The sequence below is a fragment of the Streptopelia decaocto genome (assembly GCF_964273445.1).
Source record: "Streptopelia decaocto genome assembly, chromosome: 5".
Lineage (NCBI taxonomy): Eukaryota > Metazoa > Chordata > Aves > Columbiformes > Columbidae > Streptopelia > Streptopelia decaocto.
The window spans coordinates 38,294,583-38,322,524 of NC_138659.1; the positions used below are offsets into that span (position 1 = coordinate 38,294,583).

Here is a 27,942-nt window from a genome sequence, read left to right on the forward strand (position 1 = left end):
GCGCGGTTGGAGGGGCGGCCCCGGGCAGCGGTGGGGCGGGAGGAGCCGCAGGGAGCGGCCGAGGTGGCGGCTCCTCTGCAGCCATGGGTGAGCGGGGCCGGGCGGGCTGGGGACGAGGGGGAGACGGGGCGTGAGGCGGCGACTGCGGCGGGACCGGGACCGGGGCTGGGGCGGGCGCGGGGGGCGGCGGCGACGCCGGGAGCGGCCTCGGCCCGCGGTCTGTCTGCAGCGGCGGGTGTCTCTGCCGCCGGGTGACCCACGGAGACCTTGTGCCGCCCGTAGCCGTAGCGACGACACGCTTGTCTTTTTTTCGAGTGACTGCTCATCCGGACTGGGAGAGGAATGTTGTCTCTCAGGCCAAGCCTCGCCGGGCAGGGTCTGGTGAGGCCGGCGACATCAGTGCCACCTGCACAGCATCCCCGTGGGGTGAGAAGAGCCCTTCATAGCTCATTTTTCATCCCCCTTGCACAATCTACCCCATACAGTCCTAGCAGTTACAGGAAAACACACCATCTGAAATTGTAAATTTTATTTTATTTTTTTTTTAAAGCTAGCGAAGAAAAATTGTGATGTGGAGGTAGACCACACTTTAAAACAGACCTAAAATGCCTTTCTGCCCCAGAAAAGCTGGGAAGAGGGCTGGCAATTACAAGGACATTAGATGTGGAAATCTGTGCGGAGGATCAGCCCCGAAAGTCGAAATGAGGTCACCTGAAAAAGGGATTTGTAAGATGTCTTTGGGGAAATAGACTTGAATACTTAGCGAGGGAGAGCTGCCCACCTGAGGTCCGAATTCCAGTGGGGCTTTTTCTACAATAATGTTCACATTTAGCACTGTCAATAGCAAATCTGTTAAAGAACCAGGAGGTCTGGTATGAGATTTAGGAACAGAAAGCTCTTGGTGTTGCCAGGCTCCATTTGCTCGGGGTGGGCTGGTGCTGCTCTTGGCTGGGTTGGATCCATTCGCAGAGTCCAGAGATAAACCAGTGAGCCATGACTGCTCACCGGGTGCGTTTTAGCCAGAGCACTGTTGCTCACTGGCTGCCATGGCTTCTAACATCTTTTCGTGTCTTCTGTTGAAGTACTGGTGAACTGAGAGGCTATAGAAGTAGTTTTCAAGGTTATCTCAGGTGCATGATCTCAGTCATTGTTTTTCACTTGTTACCTGAGATAGGCTATATTGTATAGGAATAATGTAATCTGATGTTTGATAGACAGTTAGGAATACAGAAAATGAGAAAGTAATTTTCTAAGTGTCTGGTATCTAATACCTACATACCTAGAGCTGCGATATGCAAGAAATGAGACAATTAATTTAATTGCCGTTTGAGGAACTGAGAAATTAGCCATCTGTTGTAATGATTAATTTTTTCATTTGTTTTTGGTTTTATTGTGTACAGTTCTTTATGTTTTCTGATGTGCAAAGACATAAGGTCATATACCAGTATGCAGATTTGCAGAGGAAGAGGCTCAGTTTTTCCCTCAGACAGAAATCTGTGTAGATATTTAAACATCTGTGTCTCAGTGCCTTGAAAAAGATGATCTGTTTTTGTTAGATTTAATTGCAAATAAGGGAAAACAGTTAATCATCAACTTTTTTGCTTCTTTCCCGGTTACTTTGATCATGGTGAATAAACAGATGGTTGCTTTGTCTGTGTTAGAGGGTGGCCTGAATGTTTGAATTGCTTTATTATAAGTGAAAATAAACTAAGGATCTCATGAATTTAAGAATCTGATTTCAGTAGCAGGACCTCTAAGAAGAGGAACCTTGTCCATTCTGTCAGAATAAGATGATTTTTAAAAGCTATGGGTTTTTTACTGAATAGATTTAATCCCTAAATGCATTTTTGTAGTGTACATTTTGTAAAGTTTACCAAAAACATTTTTAAGTTACAGCAAAACCTTTAGTTCTTAAGCTTTCTTGTGCAGAAAATTTTTTGTAGCTATAAGAGAAACTAAAATTTCAGTAAGTAATATGTAGTATTTTCCTGAAACTGCACAGGAAAGCATGTGTTTATGTCACTGTGCAATTAAGACTACAGTGGAAAGTGGTTATATGTGAGAATTATGATGTCTGTTTCTTGTAGGCAGACTGCACTACACCAAACAGATTCTTCCATGAACAGGAACATGGCTTTACTACCATGGTGTTTGTTAGAGGGGATGCTTTTCTACAACATGGTGGTTTATAGCACTCATTCAGTTATTCCTTTGAGTTTATCTAGATCAAGGTACATTTTTCCATTTTTCTTTGAACAAAGTGGCCATGAAGCATTTTGTTATTTTGCATCTCTTCTAAAACTTGAACAATAACCTTTTTTTTTCCTTTCTTGTCTTAGCTGTAAAGGACCCTACAGCTGTGGAAAGAGCAAATTTACTGAACATGGCTAAACTGAGTATCAAAGGTCTCATTGAATCAGCTTTGAGCTTTGGCCGCACTCTGGATTCTGACTACCCGCCTTTGCAGCAGTTCTTCGTTGTCATGGAGCATTGCCTGAAGCACGGCCTCAAAGGTGTGCTGACTGCTCTACCTGCATGCTTTTTTTCCTTTCTTTCTTAAATGAGATAAAATCAAAGTGCGTTATGTTGCTTTAACAAGTGAAGAAATTGTGTAAGTTGTCACCTTTTATATTTAATTGTGTCATCATTAATACTTCACAAGATATTTTTCCACATTTACTGATTTCTTTCATGTACCATTTGCTGTAAGTGGTCCAGGGCTTACCACAAGTGCATATATGTATCTTATATGTTTAGCTAGTCATCCTTTCTGTTTTATTTTGTTCCAGCACAGCAATTTTATGTTCAGAGTGAAGTAATTCAGAAGATGACTTTGGATACTGGTGAACTGACCAGTGTCACAGCTACCTGTTGTCTGGGTTTAGGAGTTGAACCTTGCATCACACCAGCTATTTTGAAGGAAGCTACTGCAGTAATTTAAATAAATTATTTCCCAGTATTTTAAATCAATTCAGCTACTTAATTTTTCTCTTCCTAGTGAGAAAATCCTTTCTAAGTTACAATAAAACCATCTGGGGTCCTCTGGAACTCGTGGAGAAATTATATCCAGAAGCTGAGGAAATAGCAGCAAGTGTCAGAGATCTGCCTGGCCTTAAGTAAGTAGTATTGGTAAAATACAGCAAGAAAAGTAAAGGATCTGATTAAGAATCTGCAGATGTCTTATGACTTCACTCGGCATTAATCAAGCCTTTGAACAGCTAGCACATGATATTGGGGGGAGCACAGGTGAATCTTGCTAGCTTTTCATGCTCTGCATAAAACAGCTAAAAGAGTAGTATTTTCATGTTATTTTCTGATCTTTCTGGTGGAAGAGTTTTCTGAATGGTGGACAAAAAAGGTGCAATAAGGAACAGGTTGTGTGTCAAATGGTCTGCATTCTAGAACTGCAGCAACTGTGAGTCTGGTCAGCAAGGCTGCATAGAAACAAAAGGTTATGTGCTGAAGAGGAAAGTATGAGGCATCTTTTCAGATTCGTTTGTGTAGGGTCTTTCTCATCTGTAAAATTATGCCGGGGACTACAATCTTCTCCCATTCCTCTGCACTCTGCTTTTGTATTTAGCTTTAGAATTGGCTGTACATTAAATTCCAAAAGGGCTGGGTTACATTGTGATTGGTATATGGCAGCGTAAGGGTTAGAATCTCTAGCTGTAGACTGTATCTAAAGCACATAGGTATAGAAATTGTTATTTACTCTTGTATCAGGCCAGATGAAATAATAACCTTTGCCAAGTGTGTTACACTCTTTCTATCCTGATATAGCATGCAAATGTTTTTTGTTGCTGTTTTTTCATTTCTGTACTTACCATTTCTAAGGGTGCAAGCACTAGAAGAAGAAGGTCTAAAGGTCCAGGTGTAATTTTTTTGATACTAATGTTTGCCAGTTACATACATTTTCATATTTTTTGAATTGTCTTTAGGATACCACTGAATTTGTAAACAAGTATGAGTTAAAGCTAGAATTCAGTTGTGTAGACCCAGAGAAGACTGGGAAAGCAGGCTTGTGTGATGAGTTAGAATGAACATTTGGTTACTTTTCTCACAATTCCTCTGACTTTATAAGCAAGTTGCAGAGGGGAGTCTGAATTTTTGCAGTCGTTTTACTTCGGCTAGAAACAGGAGTTTCAAGATTACCTTTACAGGCACTGTCAGGTTAAGAAGAAGGTACTTACAGGACATCTTTTTCCATGCTGCCAGCCACATACAGTGTGAGAACAAAGCACATTGAAATACAACAGTGTGTAGAAAGTAACATGTTTTCACTGAGTAAAACAGTTAATTTTACAGTCAGGCTCTTGTGCTTTCTCTGTTCCTGTTCTCTCCACCTTCTGCTCCCAAGCCCAGCTGAGTTGATGAAAATTTTTCTGATCTTATCCCAAAGCTTGGAGCCCAAAGCCCAGACCTTGTGGCTTCCCAGACCGCTTTACTCAACTGATAGTTTAAAATACCCTTTCAGAAATACCAATTGCTCTGCCAATAGACTGATAAAATGTTTAATACAGTGAATTAATGAATATATTGTTGATTTGGGACTGTTGGTCTTCATGCCCTTCTTTTCAGAACACCACTGGGCCGTGCCCGGGCCTGGTTACGGTTAGCATTAATGCAGAAGAAAATGGCTGACTATCTCCGCTGTTTAATCATTCAAAGAGATCTTCTCAGGTAAACAATTAAGTAGATTTTGCTTATAATTTAGTTTAGAGATTTAGTCTCCTGGGAAAAAAAAAAAAAGGTATTATTTTCTGTTTGCTACTTTTGGATGCATCCTTACCATAGGAAGGTGTAGCTTCTGGCCTGTGGGCTGATTTCTTCCAGTTCTAAAACTGCATTGCTCTCTTCTAGTATAACTTCTCCTTTCTGATCAGTTAGTTGAAGCATACAGGGAAAAAAACCCCAAACTTGTCATCCTGATTTCAGTTCTGTAATCTCTATATATTTTTAAGACTCTTCTTGTCTGCCTAGATAGTGCTGGTATGTCAGGATGACATTGGTGTTAAACAGCTATGGACTTTTCTATTGAAAGCACAGTTTGTTTCAGAGAGTCTAAAACTTTATTTAAAGAATGCGAGGAGGAGTTGCTAAATTATGGTATTCTGTTGTTTAGTGGAGTGTTTTTATTTTCAAAAACTTTTTAGCATTTCAGCCCTTTCTGTTTCTCTTCTTTTACACATTTAATCTCTTCCTTGGCTTCTTTAATTTCAAGCATGTGTTCATTGAAGTCCAGACCTTTTTTCATACCAGATGAATTTTCTTACCATTCTTGTTTTGCATCCTGCAGTGTTTCTTAAGAACATAAGAATTGTCTGACTCAACGTGACCAGACATCCATCTGGTCCATTATTCTATTCAAAAGTGGCTAATAGCAAGTGAAAAACCTTTTAAAAAAATAAAGGGGGCAAAATAAGCTTTGCCCCCCAGATTTCCCAACCCTTCAGCAGCTTGTGGCTCAGATTTCTGGAGCCAAAGGTAGTGTCTTTGTCTGTAATGGCCTCTGAGACAAACCATGCACTTTCAATTTTTGAATATTTATGAGGTGAAAGTATGGAAAGACCAAGTTCATCTTTAAGGATGTTGACGTAAGGCTAAAATCATAGAAACAATTCAGTTTTAGATGTCACTTATTAATTTGTTGCATGTAAATATACTGAGTATACCAATAAGATGCAATTTTCTTCTTTAACAGTGAGTTTTACGAGTATCATGCCTTAATGATGGAGGAAGAAGGAGCAGTTATTGTTGGGCTATTAGTTGGGTTAAATGTGATAGATGCTAACCTGTGTGTGAAGGGAGAAGACCTAGATTCACAAGTAAGTCAATCCAGGTAAAGTAATGTACGTGCAATCTGTAAGATTTTTGTGTACAGTGAATTTTTTTACTATGGAGTTGTGACTTGTTAGAAATTATCCTAGAGACTGTTCAGAGTATGATTCAGCTCCTGGATCAGTGGAGGCTGTTGCATTAACCTCAGTATTGCTTGGGTTGCACCTTTAGATGGTGATAATTGGCAGAGTGCAAGGGTAAAAATTTATGCTTTGTCATCAAGTGGATGCCATTTTATTAGTAGCAATGCAGAATTCTTTCCATCTGAATTGCACAACTCATCCTTTACCTTTGTGGGAGAAGCGTAGTTCCATGATCAGTCTATCCCGTTTGGTTCATTCCTTGTTTTTCTGGAACATAATAGCAATGTTTCAAGGACCTGAAACAAAAACTTGCTTCACACGGTGTAATGAAAGACTGTATAAGAGGGTGACTGCTTTCAGTCTGCAAAACCAAGCTTAGTATTCTTCCTCCTTTGCAGAGTGCTTTGACTTTGAACTCTGATCCTTTCCAAGAAAATCTTGACGGGTTCTTAGTAAAGGCAGATGCACAAGTATTTATAAATAAATGTGGACTGTGTTCAGTCCTGATTTTTTCTGTCCAGCTTCTTTGTGGAGAAAATCATAATAGTTAAGTGATTATTTACTGTATTTCAGCATATATTCGATGAAAAAGTGATTTCTGTGGCAAAGAATGTGAATCATAGTGTTAACTTGTCTTTGATCATTCTAGTTAATATCTAATGTTTTAGGCACTGAGGTTGCATACCAGAAGACTTAATATCGAAAGGCTTATAGTTATAGAAAATTTATCAATATGCTTTTCTTAGTATTGAGAATTACGTGTGTAATAATTGACAAAATCTATTGCTAGCTACACCTTTGTTATCTAAGTGACTTGGTGGCTTTGCTGTATGAGGGGATGTAAACTTGATTTGAGAAGGTATTTAGGTAATAATAAGTAATCGCAGTTTCGGACTGTGAATTTTAAATCATTATAACCAGGCTCAAACACGTCTTCATTAATCAAAATAGGAACCATTACAATCAACACAGTTTTGCCAATGAGAAGTTTGTTCATTACTGTAGTGTAAAAATCCATACTTCAGGATTCAGCAAACTCTTGGAAAGCATTTTCTGCATCCTGCTGGTTGTGGAAGTGTTCTCCCTGCAGAACAATGTCGAGATGCTTGAAGAAGTGGCAGGCGGCTGGTGAGAGGTCAGCTGAATATGGAGGCAAAACTTTGTAGCCGGATTCATTCCACTTCTGATGCGTTGGTTGTGCCATGTGCAGTCAGGCGTTGTCGTGGAGAAGAACTGGGCCCTTTCTGGTGACTGATGCTGGCTACAGGCGCTGCAGGTTTTGGCGCATCTCATTGATTTGCTGAGCATCCTTCTCAGGTGGAATTGGGGTTCAGAAAGCTGGAGTGGATCAGAAGTGGCAGCAGACCATCAAACAGTGACCGTGACCTTTTTTTTGGCTTTGGAGGTTCTTCTCAGTCCAGCCACTGAGCTGGTCATCGCCAGTTGTCGTATAAAATGCACTTTTTGTCGTACATCACAATCTGATTGAGAAATTATTTGTTGTTATTGCATTAGAATAAGAGAAGATGATACTTCAAAGCAACGATATTTTGATTTTTGATCAGCCCGTGAGGCACCCGCTGATGGAGCTTTTTCACCTTTCCAGTTTGCTTCCAATGCCAAATGACCATAGAACAGTCAACGTTGAGTCATTTGGCAACTTCTGGTGTAGTTGCATGAGGATCAGCTTCAATGGTTGCTCTCTCTTGGTCACTGTCACCTTCTGATGGCAGCTACTGCGCTCCTCATCTTCAAGGCTCTCGTCTTTTTTGTGAAACTTTGGGAAGCACCATTGCACTGCATGTTCTTTACTAGCTCCTGGGCCAAATGCGTTGTTGATGTTGCGAGTTGTCTCCGCTGCTTTACAACTCATTTTTAACTTCAATAAGAAAATCGCTCAAGTTTGCTTTTTGTCTAACGTAATTTCCATAGTCTAAAATAAATATAAAATAAACAGCAAGTAATAAGTCAGTAGCAAAAAACATAAAGCGAGAAAAGTGCATTAAAATTAGGTGTAACATAACCACATTTATTTAAGAATGTTTCCAATAAATTTCAACAATGCAAAAACTGCAATTCCTTTTGCATCAATCTAATAAGATTTTGAGAACAATTCTGTTTATGAAGAGTAGTGTAAATAAGGCTTCTTCTTAGATAAGACAGAAGCAGCAAGTTGTGTTGAGCAGAAAGAGAAACCTGTGAAGGATGATGGAAGTCACATCCAGGAGCAAAGTTTTGGTATGTTAGAAGGATGCTGTTCAATGGTGAAATGTGTGTGCGCACAGGGAGAATTAAAACAGAGTAACTTGTGCAGAGATAACATTTTACCTTTTATAGAGATGGTATTTTGCTTTAACAAGCAAAATATGTTTTTCAAAAAGCTTTGTAGAAGATACATTTTCAAAAAAGATGTGGAAGGAACTGTTAGAAGACTGTCATAGGGAGGAAGGAAGCGGTAGATCAGATAAATTGAAATACTTTTGTGAAAAGGCTGCTAGAGACCTAAAAGGAAGGGTTTTGGTAAAGCAAAAGTGGTTAAATACTTTTGTTAGAGGTTCATGAATAAAGTTGGAAGCAGAACTCATGGTGATGTCATTTATAGTACATACGATTAAATGACAATTGAATAGAAAATACATTAGTTAGCTTCAGATTTAGAAAGGTTTTAAAAAATTAGTACAATTGAGTAGGCACACGTGGGAATCAGCAAGTGTGGAGAAGTTGTATTATTTGGCAAGATATATTGAAAAACTAAACACGGGGGAAAACATAATTTTGGAAGATGTACTGTGGTAGGAAATAACATGAAACACTATGGACTGATTATCACAAGTCTACTCAATCAGTGGTAGGTTTGAGTAGGTTTGAGTGTCTGATGATTCCCTAAATGAAATTCTTCCTCTAAATTCTTGGCTAAACTCAGTCAGAGATAACAAGTCATCTTTTCTTTGAGATTTCGTACGTAGCACGTTGTTAATTTTGTTCAAAGGTAACATAATTGTAACAAATATGTGAGACTACACTTAACAAAAAAAAAATCTTGTTTAAAATATTATGGGTCAGTTTTTTGGCCTTCTGGCTGAAACTTGACCCATCTTAAGCTGATTTAACTGAGGTTTTAGTACTTATGTAGATACAAGACTGTTATTTGTATGATATTAAACTCTGTGCGTTTGCTTTTCCCTAGGTTGGGGTGATCGATTTCTCTATGTATTTAAAGAGTGATGATGAAATTGGGGGTAAGGAAAGGTACATCCTCACCAAATTCCTCAGATTTTGCATGTTAACAAATAATTTCTTGACTGGTGCCATGTTCTGTGTAGAAGTAAGTCATGTTCCCTAAATATGAAATCTTATCTCACCATCTGGATAAAAATGGCATGCTACATTGTTGTGTATGACTGAAAGAATGTTTTCAGTCCAGATCAAGCCTCAGCAGCATCACCTGTGTCCCTTGTCTGGTGGACAGTCTTGGAGGACTACAAGGCAGCGGTGAAAAAGAACCTGTCAATCTTTAACCCCTCAGCTGGGGATTTAGTCAGTATTTCGCAGAACTAGAGTTACAGCAGAGTAAAAAAAACATCCTTTTTCTTTAGAGACTGTTTTTTTGTCTCTCACTGATGTCACAACATGTAAGTTATTGACTTTGTGATTGTGAGATGAAGTTGCTTCCTTTCTTTTTAAGAAGCACAACTATGATGGACATTTGCATATGATAGATCCATATATTTTCAGTTCACTACGTCATTTTGTTAAAGTTTATTTTGTTATGTGCTTGCTTTAGAGATGAACAGATTGCTGCCATTTTGGACCAAAAGAATTATGTTGAAGAACTGAACAGGCAACTCAAGTAAGTATTCCTTTGAAGTACACATGTTGGGCCAAACTTACAGACATAATAAAACATCTGTAATTCCTTTTGTACCACAGCTTTGTGAGACACCTTCAGAGAAAGGGGTGCAAATTCGTCATGTTTAGGCTGCAGGTGTAGTGAAGCTGGAAAGGATACGCTCTTCTGGAGAGACTCAGGAAGTCTTGTTTTTGTGCTTTTGTTTTTGACAGTTAGAACCTTTGTTCTTCAGAGCAACAAAAAACAGCTGGCCAAAACTAATCAGGGTCCTCACAATTCAGAACTTCACAGGAATGAAAAGCTTAATCTGGATTTTAACTGCATTCTACTTAACAGTTTTCAGAAAGTGATGCTGAGTGAACTGAGTGAAACCACATGCTTTTGTTCCTTGGCCTTTCATAATATTTTAGTTTGTAGCTTTAATGTCTAAAACCAAAACTGTATAAGTTGATTTCTTGCAGAAAACTACTTACATGATGTAGGTTTTGGTTCCTTTAGAAACAGTTTTCAGGAAAGCAACCTTTCCCCCTTTGCTGAATAGAGCAAACCTGCTTTACCACTATGTCTGTTACTGTACAAACAGAGGAACTCTGAGGAGTATCATATAGAATTGAATAGTGCAAGGAGCTACAAAAGAAAAAACAAAAACCAAACTGAACAAAACACACAAAAAAAACCCAAACCAAAACCAAACAACAAATCCACAAAGCACTTCCATAGAATCTGTAACATATCTTAGCATCTTGATCCATTTTTGAAATGTAATCATATGTTTTCATTTGTAATGCTGGTAATCTTGATCGCTAGTTACTGTATGGCCACTGTTGGCGTAAAGATATTCTGATTAAAAATTGTGTCAGTCACTGAGCAGAAACCTTCAATGGGACAGAATAACTTGAGTGCATCAAATATGAGCAAAATGAAGGTAAGTTACGGAGGAGAAAGGAACATGTGTCATTATTCAAGTGAGACCCTATGTATTGAGTATGTTCTTGTACGCTAGTTTATGCACGGAATTACTTGCAAACCAGTGATTCAACAACTCTCTTATTTCAGGTCAGCTGTTCCTTTACACACATCCTAAAATGCATTAATCTCCTCTACTTTGCCATTCTTAATGAACTGGTAACTTCTGAGGACACCACAGTAGAAATACGTGGAAAAGTAAACGGTGTTACAAAATAGGGTTGTGGTTTGTTGCTGTTGGTTGGTTATTTTTTTCCTGTGTGTGTAGTGCAACCTAAAAAAACGTGCTTACAGCAGAAATAGGCAATCAGGTAACAGAGGTGACCTGGATGTAGTTTGATATGATTAAAAAAAAACAGTAATAAAAGGGAATAAAATTCTGGTGAGGCTTATACATGAAGTCAAGAAGCATCAAGAAAGAGGTAGCTTGCGGATCTCAAAAAATGGGGAGAAGCAAATAATTTCATAACAGAAATGGGTTTTGGAGGAAGAGAACCTAGAGAATGATTTCATTCTATGGGGGGAAAAAAGACCAAGAATCTTGTAAGTTGTCTTTTAAGAGAAGTCATTAAATGTTTGGATACAATATAGTTGTGAAAATAAAGGGGAGAATACCTGTAGAGTCACACCTGACCAGGAGTTTAAGTGACAGGCATGACGCTGAGAGTTGGAAACAAGTATATAAATGTTAACAAAGGAGACTAATTATCTTGTATTTAGGAAAACCTCAAATAACAGGACCAGACCTTTTAGCCCTCAACGATTAATCATTGTACCTCACATTACAGCTTTTGAGTTTGGTTGAATGAGTTTTGATGTCATTTTGAATAATGTTTTTTCGTTTTCTCTTTCAGTAGCACAGTTAGCAGTCTACATGCAAGAGTTGATTCACTGGAAAAATCAAACACTAAACTGATTGAAGAGGTATTATTTTCTTTTAGTAATGTGTAATTTACTCAAATTATTTTAATCTACATAAGTTCTGTGTAATATATTCAGCTACCTTTATTTTGGCTTGAAGAAAAGGTGTACAGTAGCTTGAAGTCAGCTTGCCTAGGTAGCCTGCAACATCGGTAAATTAATTCTGTAGAACATGGAATTTCCCACTTTGGACAAAAGCAGAAGAGAAGCCTTTCCTAAAGCAAGTCTGATTTTGTGTAGATGACTAGTCCATAATGGATCACACCAGTTGCTACAAAGAGACAGAAAATAGTTCACCAGGCAGTTTCTCTTACCATCCTCAGCCATAGCCAAAGGGTTGTTTCTTGCTTATTTACCATATGCTTATATACAGCCTCTATACTTGTCTATCTCTGGATTTGTATTTATATCCTATATTTCCAGTTATCTTTGATGCTTGACTAGATTCTGATATTTTTTTAGTTTTACAAGAGAGAGCATGATTTTTTTTAATCAGAGCTGCTTGAGAAATAGTTAATGAAGTGGAAAATTGAAATAAATGTCTAAATTCAAGTGTTGAAGGGATAGCTAGCTTGCTCTGGGTGTTAATGTATCCAGATAGAGGGAAAACATTTTGTTCTGAGTGTTAATCCTCAGAGTATTCTGATTCCTTTGAAAGCCTTGAGGTCAACTGTCTACCTATTTTGATCAGCTGGCTGATAATTTTGACATTAAGGTATATACTGTAGGGCCCAGTTATAACGTTTCCTCTTTTATAAATATGTTTTCTTTTCATCTGGGAGAGGTTTTCTTGTGTAAATCGCTCCACATGATATATTAAGATGTCCAAAAAAGAACAGAACTGGATATATTTGAATCCAAGCAGGAAGAAAAAATTTAGGATGAGGAAAGGGAATTGAGGGTCTTTAAGTCATTATGAAGCAATGAAAAGAAAGCACATTCTATTCTTTACTAGACATGGAATAATGAAGTATCTGTTGTGTCATGAAAGTGACTCATTACTAAAACCGGGAGCTTTATGTTTTCTTTAAAAACAATTAAACCTCTGTTTTGTATGTTGTGAGAATAGAGCAGAGATTGTCTTGGTCTTGCATTCGTCAGAACCGTTTTTTCTTTATTTCCATTCACAAAAGTGGTCACACTGCTTTTTTTTTTTTTTTCTTTCTTCTTTTCAGTTAGCAATAGCCAAAAACAATATCATTAAACTTCAGGAAGAAAATCATCAGTTAAGGAGTGAAAATACTCTTATTTTAATGAAAACACAGCATCATCTAGAGGTATGTTAGTTTTGCCACATTTAACATAGTAACGTCACATTGGTTCATTGTCATACAAATGTTCTTATGTTGCAGCTTAAGCAGTAGCTGGGTCAAATCTAAAACAAATTTTATTAGGGAAAGGACCTATTAAACCTGGGGAGCTTTATAGTCACATAATTATAGCTCACTGGATTGTTTTATAAACATATGGACATTTTTTAGCATTTTTCCTTGTATTCTTTCTATTTTTCTTCCCTTTCTTCTTCTTCTTTAGACTGTAAGCTATATTTAAGAGCACTTAAGGTGATATTATCTGAAAACCTTGTCAAAAAATGTGTGTTGTAGTTGGCAAAGTGTCTATTCTGATCTGTCTCATTATATGGAATGTCATTTGGAGCAATCATAGATACAATTGCTGAACTTTTTTTTAAGGTGTGATTTGTAGCTCCTTACATAACTTCCTGTATGTATTTTACGGGAACTGTATTTTACAGTACTGAAACATTTGTGTAGTAGAGTGACTTACTGAGGGAGGACTGTACTGCAGTACAGATGTTTATTTTGCTAGATTTACTCAATTCTCATTCTAAAACTGATGGCCACATAGCAGAAACAGCTCTTTCCATGTTTGTACTCTGCTTGGAGAATGCATTTTTAAGCAGCTTTTTCTTCCCCCCCACCCCAAGTGTTAAATTTATGCTATTAATTGCTAAACTTGTGCTGAAGAAAGATAGATTCTCTATGTCTTTATAGGCAACTAAAGTGGATGTTGAAGCAGAACTTCAGACATACAAACATTCCAGGCAGGGCTTAGATGAAATGTATAATGAGGCCCGTAGGCAGCTTCGAGAAGAATCACAACTTCGACAAGTAAGTGTGCTTCTCTATGATTATATAGCACTTCTAGAAAAGATTATGCTTGAGAAGAATCTATATATAAATATTTCTAGTTTTGCTTTTTCTGAGTTTATATGCTACCTTTAATCAACTTTAATTGCGTTTTTTCTGTCTGTAATAAAAAGGGGTTTTTTTTTATGGAGCAATCAATACATCTGTTAACAATGTTGCTAAAGCATAGTAAAGAAAATACGTTTTCTTTGGGTAGTTTTTAGGTAGGTTTTAAGCAATACTGTGTGCTTTGTATGCGTGCTAAATCTTGGGAAAATAGAAATCCTTTAGTTCTATTTTTGTAATTAATAATTAGGCAACTCTGTGCAACACTTGCAGTGTTTCTTATAATGTGAGTTGTCTTCTCCCAAGGTTAAAAAAACCCCATCGGTCTCTAAGTACATGAGAACGTAATGTTTATGCAGTGGATAATTCACAGAGTTAAAGAGGAGCAGAATTTCTCAAGTGGTGAAATAGGTGGTGCAGCAGCTCTGTTAGAGCTAGCTTTGGTCTTTCTCAAAACAGAGAGAAAATGTTGCATTATTATTTAAATATTCCGGGTTGCATTGTGTTTGTGTTTTGTAGGATATGGAGAATGAGCTAGTGGTTCAAGTTAGTATGAAGCACGAGATAGAACTCGCCATGAAGTTGTTGGAGAAGGACATCCACGAGAAGCAGGATGCCCTCATAGGCCTTCGACAGCAGCTTGATGAAGTTAAAGCAATTAACATGGAAATGTACCAAAAACTGCAGGTAAGGGAACAATCAGCTGTTAAACCAACTTTGCCTGGAGTGAGAGAGGTGCATTACCATTTTGTTTAGTGAAATACTGTTGTTTCCTTAATTTTAGGTTTCTTTCCACTTCTTTCCACAAGGTCAGCTTGTAGTTTTGGAACATCACTGATGCAAGCGTGATTTCACACAAAGAAGTTCTTAAGGCAGTTATGTAACATTAGTGGGTTTATAGAAGGAAAAAGAGCATAAGAGTAAGATCATGGCCTAATAACATGCTATGTGGAATAGAGAGGGTGATAGTGTGTCTAGTGATAATGACACTTGTTGGCCTGAGTTGCACAAAACAACCATGAGAACATAAGTATGTAGTAAGGAGTTAGAGTGGAGATCTGAACTTTCAAAGTAAGGAAAGGCATTTGGAAAACCAGGTTGCATTAAATGGAAAAAGCTAATTACAAGGTGGGTTGGTTTTGTTTGTTTTGGTGTTTTTTTAATCTGTTAGCAAATTAAGAAAATCTGTAAGCACCACACAATTCTTCTTTGGGAGATTATGGATCTCAAGAGACCCAATATGCAGTTAACAAATGACCAAACACCAGGGAAGTTTAGCAGTGAATTATTTATGCAGAACATAAATTTGATTTATGGAATAAATTATCAAAAACAGCACAAGAAACCAGTCCAATTTGTGGCAGAATGAGGGAAAAAAAAATAGGATGCAGTGGAGATAATTGAGATGATGGACAAAGGATGCTGCTTTTCCAGGTGCAGATGTGAGGAAACCGGACCAGAGAGAGAGGAATATAAATAGAGCTGGAAAGAAAAATTATAAGAGAAGGTTCTTCATTAGGTCAGGATCTGTAGGGTTTTGTTTTTCTTGTAAAGCTGTACTTCTGGGGACTGTGGGTAACACCAATTTCATTTCATGACATTCAGACCCACTTCCTGGGCAGAGTGAACTGGTTAAATTGTGCCCAGTCTCTGCCATTCAGGGACAAGTCAATGCTGTTGAGCTGTGTAGCAAAGATGATGTTCTGCCTTTTATTTCGATCTTCAGGCTGCGGTTGTAACAGCTCTGCAAGCAATCAAAACTGTGAAATGTGTTGGTAAAATTCTTAAAAGATTTCTAGGTGCGTATGGTATCTTGATAGGACTTGGAGATCCTCAGCGATTTACAGGACATCTTAGTACTTTATTGTTAAGGTTCTAACGGGCTACTTAAAAAGATGATCAGTGAATTGAAGTTGACTTGCAAAATGATTGACTAGGAAAGGAAACCAAAATGTGAAATATATGCTTATTAAATAAAATCTCCACCTGCAAATTACAAAACTATGAGTTTGCTAGGCACAAAATTTTAAGTACTGTCAAGTACATTTTTTTAGATGAGAATGGTTAAAAAGAATCAAAACCTGAAGGCATTTCAACATTTTCCGCTTCAGATATTGAAGAAAAAAACCCCATGAGGTAACAGTGTAATATATACCTACTTCAGTTTAACCTTTTTTATTGCACAGGTTTCTGAAGATGCTATGAAAGAAAAGAATGAAATAATTGGTCGATTAGAGGATAAGACCAATCAAATCAATGCAACTATGAAACAACTAGAGCAAAGGTACAGGCCCATCTTTGATTTTCCTCATTCATGTCTCCATCCCCTTACATTTTACCATGTTCCTACACAGTTGCCACTGAAATGTAGCTTTCAACTAGAAAATTTAAAAAGAACCTTCGTGAAACTTTAACTAGTGCTTTGCTGTTTGGTTGGTTGTTATTTTTTTTTTTTCTTTTTAACAAATACACTTGTTTATATACAAACTTAATCTGCCAATTTTCTTCCTCCACCATCTTTCTCCTGGTCCTCGGTTTTTGTGCTGATATCAAAAGTTGTTCTTTCAGCTGTTTCAAAATTCTGATTCATTATTGCCTCTTCTTTTTTTTTTTTTTTCCCCCCACCTGAATGAAATGCAATAGAAACCAAAGCATTAATCTTGCTTATACTTAAGCATGTGCTTAATATAAACATTTAATGCCTTCATGGATCACTGTTGTGTTTGCCTGGTGCTATGGAAGTACCATTATTTTAAATGACTTAATGAGTTTTTACACAAAAAGGTTGAAAAGTGAAAGACTAAAATTTTGGTACATAAATTTACATTATGGTTAGACCGCATGTATTACATAGTATTAAAATGTGATTAGTATGTTTTAATTTAGTGATCTATATGCAACATTGATCTTTTAAATTGTTAAATATAACATATCCATAATTCCTGTCATGTTGGTGTTTGACATGTCTTTTTTCATTTAAATCTGATTATGAAAAACATGGTTATGTATTAAAAAAATTAGACATGAATATTCTTTTATTGACATCCTTTTTTCCTCTTTTTTCTTTTTCTTTTTATCCTTTATCCCAATTTTTGTTTTTACTATTTTGCTGCCTTCATCTGTCTTTGATTTTTGTCCACTGCATTCATGAAGTGACAAAGATCTGTTAACTCAAACTAGGACTATTGCAATGTCATTCTTCAAATGTACCAGCAATGAAGCTCAGCACCAGTATAAGCTTGTCAAAGATATATCATTCTGAAAGCTCCTCCAGATCTGTTGTGTTTAAATAATTACTGATAAAATACAACTTCAGAGTTTTAAAATTACAACTTTAAGTATAAAGTGGTATTAGAAATCCTGCACTGTAACTGATCATAGCTGGGTTCTGTTTTGTTTTCTGAAAGAACGTCACCTCTGATCTCACTTTACCCCTCTTAAAACAAAGAAAAAAGAGAAAAAAAAAAATTAAACTATTGCACTATTATTAAGCAAATGTAAGCTAGTTTTCTAATGCTATGTAATCACTTCTTAATTGTCAAACCAAGTTCATTTTAAAAGGTTAGCTATATTTACTTTGGCTGTACATTTTTTTGACATCTGTTTCTAATTAGTGATTTTTTTCTATTCTTGATGGTCCTAATAGGTTTTAAAAGTAGCCCTTCTGACTAATATTTCCCTTTCCCCCTGCTTATTTCTTTCACCTTTAGGCTGTATTTATCCCAAAAGCATGCTCCCTGTTGGCTTTTTGGTTGTAACTAGCACTGTTGACGATATATTTAAAAAGAGGGTAGTGTCAGCATGTACGTTCAGTATGAACAGTGGAAGAATTAGAGGGTTTGGGGATAAACCAGCTAAAGCACAATTCCATTTTGCTGATGTGATGTGGGGGAAAATATTTTCCCGGAGTTAAAAGGCATTTGGATGGGTCTCTGGGCAGGACAGGCAGCGCGTTGTAGAAGATTCTGCAGCGGGGACTCCTGCCTGGAACCGTTCACTGCGGTGTGCACAGTGGATCTGTCGTCACAAACTGGATTTACATTTAGGGCCTGGATCCTGAGCTGGTCTGACTTGTTCGCCTGCCAGGGGTCTCGCCATGACCGTGTCTGTGCTGTAATCCCGACCTGCGGCTTTGCCCAACTCCTTCTCCCTCCCTCTGCCCATTCCAGCTCCTGTTTCTGCTTGAGCTGCTGCTTGCCTGCACCACAGAAACTGGAGTTTTAGCCCTTGACACGCTTCCCAGTGTTTGCTCTGAAGTGCAGAGGGGGAGTTGACTGGGAAAAGAATCTGAGGGTCTTTGGGCAGAAGGGGATGTGTTTGCAAAGGGCAGGATGCAATAATGCAGAAAGGGTTTCTAGTCCATCATTCTATATTACCTTATTATTCCTTGGTCTGGAATCAGAAAGAGCCTTTAACATGTGCTGGCTACTAGAAAATAAAAATATCTCCCATCCTCAAAGAAAAGCCAAACCAGGAGCACTGACTAGAACAAGATACAGGCCATAGCAGAGATGGGTGACCAGCTCAGGGTCATCTCTGCCAACAAGTGTCTGCTCAGTGTCATCTGAATCCCAGATCCTGCTGCGAGCTGGGTCCTGCTCAGCACTGGTGGGAGTTGGAGCAGTGCGGTGGCCTCGGCGCTGGACCTTGGCTTGGCCAGCAGGGTTCTTGGCCAGCAAGCTCCCTTTCTACCTTGGCTGTACAAACTGCACTGCAGTTTAATTTGTGATTTAGGAAGGGTTTTAACTTGCTTTTGGTGTTACTGCCTTGCGTAGCTTCATTCAGCTGCTCCTGCCCAGTGAACTGACCCTGCTTTTTCCCAGTATTCTCCTTTCCATACGTGTTTTGGCCCTTTGTGCAGCAGCATCGCAAATGTCACTGGGAACATTCTTGAAACAACTGGTGTAGCTGAACGAGATAGCGCACACTTTATAAGACAGTTTAATTCCAGTCTTTTTTCAAATGTTTACTGGCAGCTTTTGGAAACTCGTGCTGGTGCAACTTCATCAGGAGAAGCACAAGTGTAGACATATTGCCGATTTAATTTATTTTTTGGAAGGGAGAAATCAAGCACAGAGGGTATCACAGGTTTCTCCCACCGCTCACCTGAGAGGCCCTTCGAACAGTTTTGTTAAACATGGTGCAACAGGTGGGACCTTTACAGGCCCTTTTACTCTCCTGTCTTTTCACCCAGACAGGTGTAGCCACGATACTGCATGGGTTCCGTTTTAATACCTCTACTTTTCTTACATTACATCCATCTTAGTTTGGGCTGAAGAGGTGACCAAGCAGAGAGGAACCACAGTGAGCTAATGGATTCCAAGGGGAATCAGAAACAAGCAGAAACAAACCCCTGGAATTCAGAAAGGAAAGCTTAAGTGAAAAACCTACCCCTCATTTCTTGATTAATCAGTTTTATTTATTTTATCTATAGTATGGAGCTATTTTAACCAGTGCAAGAATGCATTATTTTTACTACGGATTATTTAAATTCATTTAATAATATGATGTAGTTGAGGTAGTTCTATAAATATAGTGGGACCTGTCAGGGTGTGTCTTGTTGTATTAGGCTGGTGAAGTTTTTTTGCTGTCTGATTGCAGTGCTTTGTACTCAGCCTTATGCCTGAATTGTCTTGAGCTGCTTTTACACAGCACATGCTCTGCCCTGTCTTAATAGGTGATTAGTACAAGCCAAGTACTTTTATGGGATTTATTTGGGAGGTAAAAAAAGCTTCCAAAAATAACGCATGACCATATGCTAAAGGCGAAAAAAACCATTAAGATATATGCTTCAATTCTAAAATATGTATCATCGTGCTCTGGCATCTGTTATTCATGAGCATAAAATAAACCAATTATTACTTACAGTGATTACCCTCTTACTGTATGAAAACCAGGAGCTAGTTCTCTAGGCATTGTATGGATTTCTCGTTTGAGTTTGTGAGTTTCCCCAGACTTTGTTTTTATTTAGAAGTGTTTCTATTTCCCCATTTTTCTTTTATTTGTCTTCTTCACCCTCTACGCCCTAGTTCTAGCTTCAGTTTTACCCAAAGTTGATTTGAATTACACCAGATTGCAGCAAGCAGAGAAGGCTCAAATGGAGGCTGAGGCCGAGGATGAGAAACTTAAACAGGAATACGTGAATAAATCTGAAAATCTGCAGAAAGAATTCTCCCAGAAGGAGAAACAGCTGTAAGTATGTCTTTCCTATTTGGAAAAATATACAGCAGTAAACATTCTACATGGCAGTATGTCCCATGGCTTAAAACAGGCTTCTTGTTGATGAATGGTTTTGAACAGAATGTAAATACGAAAGATCTTCGTGTTAGGTACTGGCAAGGTGGAAGAAAATATGTAATTCCAATGAATATATGTAGTACAAGTACATAGTAGTATAAACTTAAACCGAAATGGCATAAGAATAGTTTAATTGATCAGGCTTATGAGTAAGGTAGGAGTGGTTTAACATACCACTGTGCAGAAAAGAAAAAAATAAAAATCCACTGGAATCCTAAATATGAAAAAGTAATATAAAAGCCAACCCTCTAATCTTTTTCCTGTTAAATCCTTTGGTACTGATTTAAAGAAATGTGTAATGTAAAAAGCTCCCTGGAAGGGCAGGTGTTCTCCTTGTTTGGAAAGATAACAAGTAAATTATTTAAGACAGTGCAAATCTGTGGCACAATAAGGATTTGGGCTTAAAAATTAGTGATTTCCAATCCAGTGATTAGCCCACTCTGCCTCTCTTACATCTCTGAACGTTAATAAACTTCCATGACAAATGTTCACTTCACAGCCACAGTCATCTTTGCAGATTTTGGCAAAAGAACAGTTCAGACCCCAGCTTTAGAATTCTGCAATTCTGAAACCTTCTGATCTTTTCCAGGCCAAATGCTGAGGTAGTATCCCAAAATGTAAGTCTTTGCTTTAAAAATAGTTGTGGTTTTAAAACAGGAAAAGTAAATGTGGATACAGGTTTTCCACCAAAAAACCTTGCATGACTACTCTCAGAATTTTTCCTCTTTTATTGTGTTGGCACGATTTAGATGTAGAAGGTTGAGCAGTGTGCTTGCATCCTTTGGTTCTCCCCGACATCCTAAACACCAACTCTCCCATGAAACTGATAGTGAAATTCCAGCTAAAGTGCATCTTCCATCAGAGTAGCCCTAATTCTCTTAATTGTACATCAGTTAAACTAATAGAACTTAGATCCCTCTTTATGTTAAACCTCAGCTATGTAGAAAGCTCAATAAAAATAGTAATTTAGAGTCCTTCCTCCTTTATTTGCAGTTCATTTCAAAATGCCGTAAGCCTTAGTTGAAAATAGAAGATTCGCATCTGAGGAGATAATATTAAATAACTTTTATGAGCACCAGAGATCATTGTCTGCATCCTCAGTCGCAGTGTGGATGGTTGGTTGGTTGGTTTTATTTCAGACACAAGCTATGGAAAGTTAAGGAGACCCTGGTCTTATGCGTGTTTTTAAAAGACTTCAGAGTTTTATGGTTAATCTAAACATGCTCATTTATTAGAAAGGTCAGCTCTTCAAAATTATGCCATATTCTTGGTCCTTTAAATACACTTGTTTTTAAAAGCATTTTCTAAGTTACAGTGTTTTGTTTTGTTTATTACACCATTGTCTAAAATATTACGGTAATGATACCTTATTTCTGTTTTTGAAAACGTGTAAGTTGATCATTTGTTTATTATGATAATAGTGTATTGCACCCAGAAATAAACACTTTTTTTTGTTATTTTTTAAAAAATTATATTACTTTTTGTTTGTTTGTTTTGCATATTCTAGGCTTCAACTGGAAACAGATTTGAAGATAGAAAAAGAGTGGCGGCAAACCTTAGAGGAAGATCTTCAAAAGGAAAAGGAAACTGTATCTCATCTGAGGCTGGAGACCCAAGAAATAATTAACCTTAAAAAAGTAAGTTGTGTAGTAAAACTTAACTAGTAATTTAGAAATCGATTGCGAAGTTAATTGTGGTTGTAGACATGGTATTTTTAAGTATTCCTGCAAGTAGATAAGAAGGATTAGATTAATGTATTCTCAGAAATAGACTAAGAAAAAAATTTTTTTTTACTTCCCATTTAGTCCTCAGATCAGAACCCAGTGCTTTGAGTAAGGAAAACTGAAATCCTTGTTTTCCATTCTCAGTTGCATTGAAGACTCTGTTGTCTCATTGTAGGCCAGAAAGTCCTTCAGCTTCTCCCTGACTGGCTGTACGTGGCTGGCTAGTGAGACTGGGGTCTGCAGTCTGTCCTTTTCATTTGCTTCCTGGAGAGGATTGCAGAAGCAAAAATGCTTCGTCTCTTGGGGACTAAGAGAGTTTAATCCTGAGTTGTTGCAGGTCTTGTTGGATTTGGGAATCTTAATAGGGAGTGTGATAGATCATTCATTCATTGGGCTTTCCCAGTGAGACCAGCAGTTTTCTAGGCAGTGGGCAAAGACGATTTGAGAATAATTGGGGTTTTTCTTATTTGTTTTGTGTTTTGTTTTAAGGAGTTCCTTAAACTTCAGGAAAAGAACAAGCAACTGAAAAGGATATGTCAAGACCAAGAAGCTGCTCTCCAAGAACTGGCATCCAAGCTGAGCGAGTAATCTCATTCTTTATGATGATTATTATTTTTGTCATGTAAACTTGAATTAAGAAAAATAACAGGATGGTGGTCATGTGAATTGGACTGTGCATGATCATATCACCTAGCCCGTTATCACAAAGAAATATGTCTAGTTAGGTCAGGTCTGTTTATTTTTGGCTGGTGGGGTACTAATTTCTCTTACCCAAATCACCCCACTTACATGTACAGCCATTCTGAGCTCTCTGGAGAGAGCTTCTCCTGTAGTGCTTAGTACTAAGTCAATACTACTGGTATTGACTGATTGCATCTCCTAGATGCTGCTGTAATATAAAATACTCAACTAAAAGCGCAGAGTACTTCGCTTATAATTTTTCAAGTACCCACAACTTTTGAAGTTCTTAGATGGAAAATGACAATATAGGTGTTTGAAATCATGTTATCTTATTCTTTAGATCAAAGCTGAAAATAGAAGATATAAAAGAAGCGAACAAAGCATTACAGGTTGGTAGTATTTGGAGGAAAGAGAAATTTCTTTTTTTACTGTTCCCTTTGAAATACTTCAGAAGCATGAAATGATTTCTCTCCAACAGCGGCTGGTCAGAAGAGACTCACTGTGTGACTTCCCCCAGTGGGAGAGAACCAGAGACTCCCGTTAACCTCACAGAAAAAAGATCCTCAGTTGCTTTGGATTTTTCTTGTTTGATGTACAGCTGTGGATTTTGACACTTCTCGTGCAATGGTGCACCCTTCCATATTTTACATAGTTTATCTGGGACAGAATATGTACCTAACTGCGCTTAAATTATTTACTACGTCTCAGCGATCAATAAATATTTGGTTGTCCTAGGAATTAAGTAAACCTGGAGCACCAAGGCTGATAAAATATGATCTGTAATGTCAGAGTGTCTTTGTGACTCTATACTGGTCTCAGGACATGAAGCAATTGAGGCAGTAAATGTACTGTTACTTATTTGTCTTGTCCAGTGAAACCCAAATCTTAACTTCATCAGATACGTATATTTATAATATTTTTTTTTCTCCAGGGCCAAGTTTGGCTGAAGGACAAAGATGCCACACATTGCAAGTTATGTGAAAAGGAATTTTCTCTTTCCAAAAGGAAGGTAAAACTTTCACGAAATTTCTTCCAACTTGTTTACATGTATTATGAGAAAAACATTAATTATCTTAGAGGAGTGGTATGAAATGTCAACGCTCAGATGGACGCATAGTTATTTTTGAGATGTCTTTCTAGTTCTTTGATACGTACAGTGCAGCTGGACCCTAATTTCAATAGAAACGCTGCTTTTTGGTGAAGTGCCACAAAGGAACATACCTAAAATTATTCAACCTACTTTGTGGAGTCATCATCTCCAGTGCTTGTCAGCTCTGGCACTATTAAAATTTGACACATATAAGTATCTTTATGGCATTTTTTATACAGTAGACTAAGAAATCATGAGTTTATTGTCATTTTAAAGTAAAATGTGATGTTAATTTCCATGCCTTATTAATGTGTGCAGGAATTTTTATTTTACCATTTTATGTTAAATCTCAATTAGCTACCTGACAGAATCCCAGAATGTCAGGGATTGGAACGGACCTGGAAAGCTCACCCAGTCCAATCTCCCCACCAGAGCAGGAACACCCAGATGAGGTTACACAGGAAGGTGTCCAGGCGGGTTGGAATGTCTGCAGAGAAGGAGACTCCACAACCTCCCTGGGCAGCCTGGGCCAGGCTCTGCCACCCTCACCAGGAAGAAGTTTTTTCTCATATTTAAGTGGAACCTCTTGTGTTCCAATTTGAACCCATTACCCCTTGTCCTACCGTTGGTTGTCACCGAGAAGAGCCTGGCTCCATTCTCGTGACACTATATATTTGTAAACATTAATGAGGTCACCCCTCAGTCTCCTCCAAGCTAAAGAGCCCCAGCTCCCTCAGCCTTTCCTCACACGGGAGATGCTCCACTCCATTAATCATCTTTGTTGCCCTGCGCTGGACCCTCTCCAGCAGTTCCCTGTCCCTCTGGAACTGAGGGGCCCAGAACTGGACACAGTATTCCGGGTGTGGTCTCACCAGGGCGGAGTAGAGGGGCAGGAGGACCTCTCTCGACCTACTGACCACCCCTGTTCTAATACGCCCCAGGTACCCTTGGCCTTCCTGGCCACAAGGGCACAGTGCTGGCTCATGGTCATCCTGCTGTCCACCAGGACCCCCAGGTCCCTTTCCCCTATGCTGCTCTCTAATAGGTCATTCCCCAACTTATACTGGAACCTGGGGTTGTTCCTGCCCAGATTCAAGACTCTACACTTGCCCTGGTTCTATTTAATTAAATTTTTCTCCGCCCAACTCTCCAGCCTGTCCAGGTCTCTGGATGGCAGCACAGCTTTCAGTGTCAGCCACTCCTCCCAGCTTGGTGTCAGCAGCAAGCTTGGTGATGGTCACTCTATTTCCTCGTCCAAATCGTTGATGAATATATTGAATAATACTGGCCCCAGTACTGCCCCCTGAGGCACTGCACTAGATCCAGGCCTCCAACTGGACTCTGCCCCATTGACCACAACTCTCTGGCTTCTTTCCTTCAGCCAGTTCACAGTCCACCTCACCTCATCTGCTGTCTTGAATATCATTGCTTGTATTACATTCTTCTAGAGAAGAGTGTGTTCTTAATCCAGGGTTTGAACAAAATCTGAAAAGCATATATATATATTTTTTAAAATTATATATATATATATATATATGGTCCTAGACAGACTATCTATCTCTGTATCTATCTATGATGCAATCCTAGACAGACCACGGTCTGTCTAGGATTGCATCATAGATTAGTATTTAAATGAATTATCTTTTGAAATCTCATTCCATGCTCAGACAAAAGAAGTAGAAGGAATCACATTTCTGACTGCTCCGTGTATATTGTTTATTGGGATCCAATTAGCAAATATATTTCCATTATAATTTTTTTTTTCCTTTTTCCCCCCAATCTTCTTTCTGTTTTTTAGCATCATTGTAGAAACTGTGGAGAGATCTTCTGTAGTGCGTGTTCTGACAATGAACTGCCTCTGCCTTCCTCACCAAAACCTGTTCGGGTCTGTGATTCCTGCCACGCAATACTTATACAGAGGTGCTCTTCTAATATGCCATAAGATTCCTTTACAAGATAGTTATTACCTTTTGGTATTTAGCTAATCCTGTAAAAACAAAAACACAAAAAACCACCAAACAACTAAAGAATGTACAGCAGTATTTCTAGAATTCCAGGTAAGCAGTTTAGAGTTGCATTTTCAAGGTGCCGTTATTTGTCTGCATCCTCTTGAAACAAATAGAGAAAATGGGACCCAAATGCGGAAGATGAACATGTTAAAACCAGCGGTGACAGTGTCAGTCTAGCAAAAGGCTCGGAGGCTCTTTTGGAGGAAGCAGGGCAGTTTATAGAGGAGACTTGATGTTAATGTGTTATTGATGAGTATCTTAGTTGTAACAATCATCTTGAAAAGGATGATACACTTCCCTGCTTTTACAGGCTGGTCTGCAGCAAGTCCAACGTAATTCTGCTGCAGAATGTGCCTGTGTGGTGCTGTTGTGAAGCAGAACTGTGTGGTAGCTAGTTTTAAGTTGTATTTTAAAGTAACACAATGGATGCAGTGGTCCAGTAAGTTATTGCCAAATACCATATTTGTTTACTTCCCCTCAATTATCAAGACAAGATACATCTGAGAACATTGCAGTGAGAACTCTGTAGTCACAGGTGTACAGGGAGGTTTTGTCAGACAAACTGCCTCTCAGCACTGGGTGAAGGAAAGGGCATTTTGCTGACTTAGTTATTAAAATTAACTATTAATTTGACGTATCTGTGTTTCTGTTGGAAGAGAAGTGTCCATCACAGAATTTTTGCCTTAGATTGTCTGTAACCTCAAACAAGTATCTTTGCATTATTTTCAGGTGAATGTTGCTTTCATGCTTGTGCACATAGTCCCTGCAGAGCCCAAGAAGCAGGGTGAGTCTGCCACCGAGACAGACCAGGGTTAAATATTGGGAATCAATTTTAAATATTTCCATATTGGACAGGAAGGTGCTTCCTTATTTTGTCATCATCTTTCTCAGACTTTCAGAGTTTCTTCCTAAACTTCATCTTTTTCTGGAGCACTCCTGAGCAAGTTTGGCTCTGACCGCCCTTCATGCTGATGGGAACTTGAGCTGGCACATAAATCCTTGTTCTTCCCATCGGCAAATACAAATAGATTGATAAATTGTCCTCACTGCTGTGTCACTGCACTGGAACTGATGTAGCCCCTTCACTTGAGCTGCTCGCGCTCTGCTCAGCAGAATTGTCAGCCCAGTAGTTCCTTCAGCCACAGGCTCGGAATATTCTTACTACCAGGAGAAGGGAGGCTTTGAAACAGGTCTTTTAACTGTTCTTGCACTTGGTCTAGCTTAGCTTTGTCTTTCGAGGATAGGCATTCAGTTAATATTCTAACAGCTAATGCAGCTGTTCTTTTTAACACCTCAATGTAGTTGCTTATGGAGCTTTTGTAAAGAAAAATGTTTTTAAAATTACCTAATGTAACTTTTTGTAAAATACAGAACAAATACTTGTAAATCTGTAAATAGTTTTTGGAAAAAATAAATTTAATTGATCTGTGACTTAATTATGGGAGTAATGTCACATTATTTTAAATATTTTGAGAATTTTGAGATTACTTGGACAAGTTCTTTAGAAAGTCTTTACATATTTTGGGGAGCAGGGAGCTACCCCACTAAGGACACGCCAAACCAAGCGCTGCTGGTGCACCTCCTGGGTGCGCGTTCAGGTGGGCTCTGTGTGGGGCAGGCCCGGAGCCCCCAGGGTTTGATCTGGTCTATAGATGATGCTAAGCTGGACTGATTTAATGAGTGACTTTTCAAAAATTATGCAGGTGAAATTAATTTTAAAATGGGCAGCGTTTAGAAATAAGCATATAGTGCATTTCCATGACACAGCAATGCAATAGATTAAGTATCTATTACTGAACTGCAGTTTTCTCTGCACCACCCCATTTGCATGGGCCAATTTGTTATATTTCATACCTTTGTTTATATTCTTCTTAGGAAATGGCTTCTGACTTAATGAACTGGGGGCATTAGCAAGTAGAGAAAAACTGCTCCTCCTCCTCCCCCCCTGCCCAGGGCTGGTACTTGCAAAGGTGGTGGTTCACTGTGGTTCACTTACTGTATTTTTGTATTTCAGCAAGCAGGGGGGACACACGCCCCTCTGCACACTGCCGTTTGCTTCCAGCGCTCTTGGCCGGCAAATATGCATGTCAACTCCTTGCACTCTTCACAGCAAAGACTGAAGTGTAACTTTATGTACCATGATTAAATCTAAAACTTCCTCACTGACTGGGTTTTTTTTCATAGGTTTCTCCTCATAAACAATTCCTCTTCAGTTTAAACACCACTTATGTGACTTGCAAGGTTCAGTGCTGGATGCTGCTCATTACAGG

The 27,942-nt window shown here is 38.5% G+C and overlaps 1 protein-coding gene across 2 annotated transcripts; it reads left to right on the forward strand.

Annotated features, from left to right (window-relative positions):
- On the forward strand, positions 1 to 27,839 carry RUFY2 (RUN and FYVE domain containing 2). 2 transcript variants are annotated; one of them, XM_082054785.1, is made up of 19 exons: positions 1 to 87; positions 2,340 to 2,513; positions 2,999 to 3,116; positions 4,579 to 4,680; positions 5,702 to 5,825; positions 9,109 to 9,170; positions 9,706 to 9,771; positions 11,592 to 11,661; positions 12,834 to 12,935; positions 13,671 to 13,787; positions 14,391 to 14,558; positions 16,058 to 16,155; positions 19,944 to 20,063; positions 21,676 to 21,805; positions 22,382 to 22,476; positions 22,914 to 22,962; positions 23,505 to 23,582; positions 25,462 to 25,583; positions 26,402 to 27,839. In XM_082054785.1, the coding sequence occupies exons 1-19, from the start codon at positions 84 to 86 to the stop codon at positions 26,403 to 26,405; spliced, it is 1,803 nt and encodes a 600-aa protein (XP_081910911.1). In that variant the 5' UTR covers positions 1 to 83; the 3' UTR covers positions 26,406 to 27,839. The 2 variants fall into 2 exon arrangements, with proteins under 2 accessions (XP_081910911.1, XP_081910910.1); XM_082054784.1 differs by having other exon boundaries at positions 25,462 to 27,839.
- The last annotated feature ends 103 nt before the right edge of the window (positions 27,840 to 27,942 follow it).

Coding starts and splice junctions, on each gene's coding strand:
- RUFY2 (XM_082054784.1), top strand. Junction 5,826..9,108: donor GAGAAGACCTAGATTCACAA/GTAAGTCAATCC, acceptor GCTTTTCCCTAG/GTTGGGGTGATCGATTTCTC. Junction 21,806..22,381: donor AAATAATTAACCTTAAAAAA/GTAAGTTGTGTA, acceptor TTTTGTTTTAAG/GAGTTCCTTAAACTTCAGGA.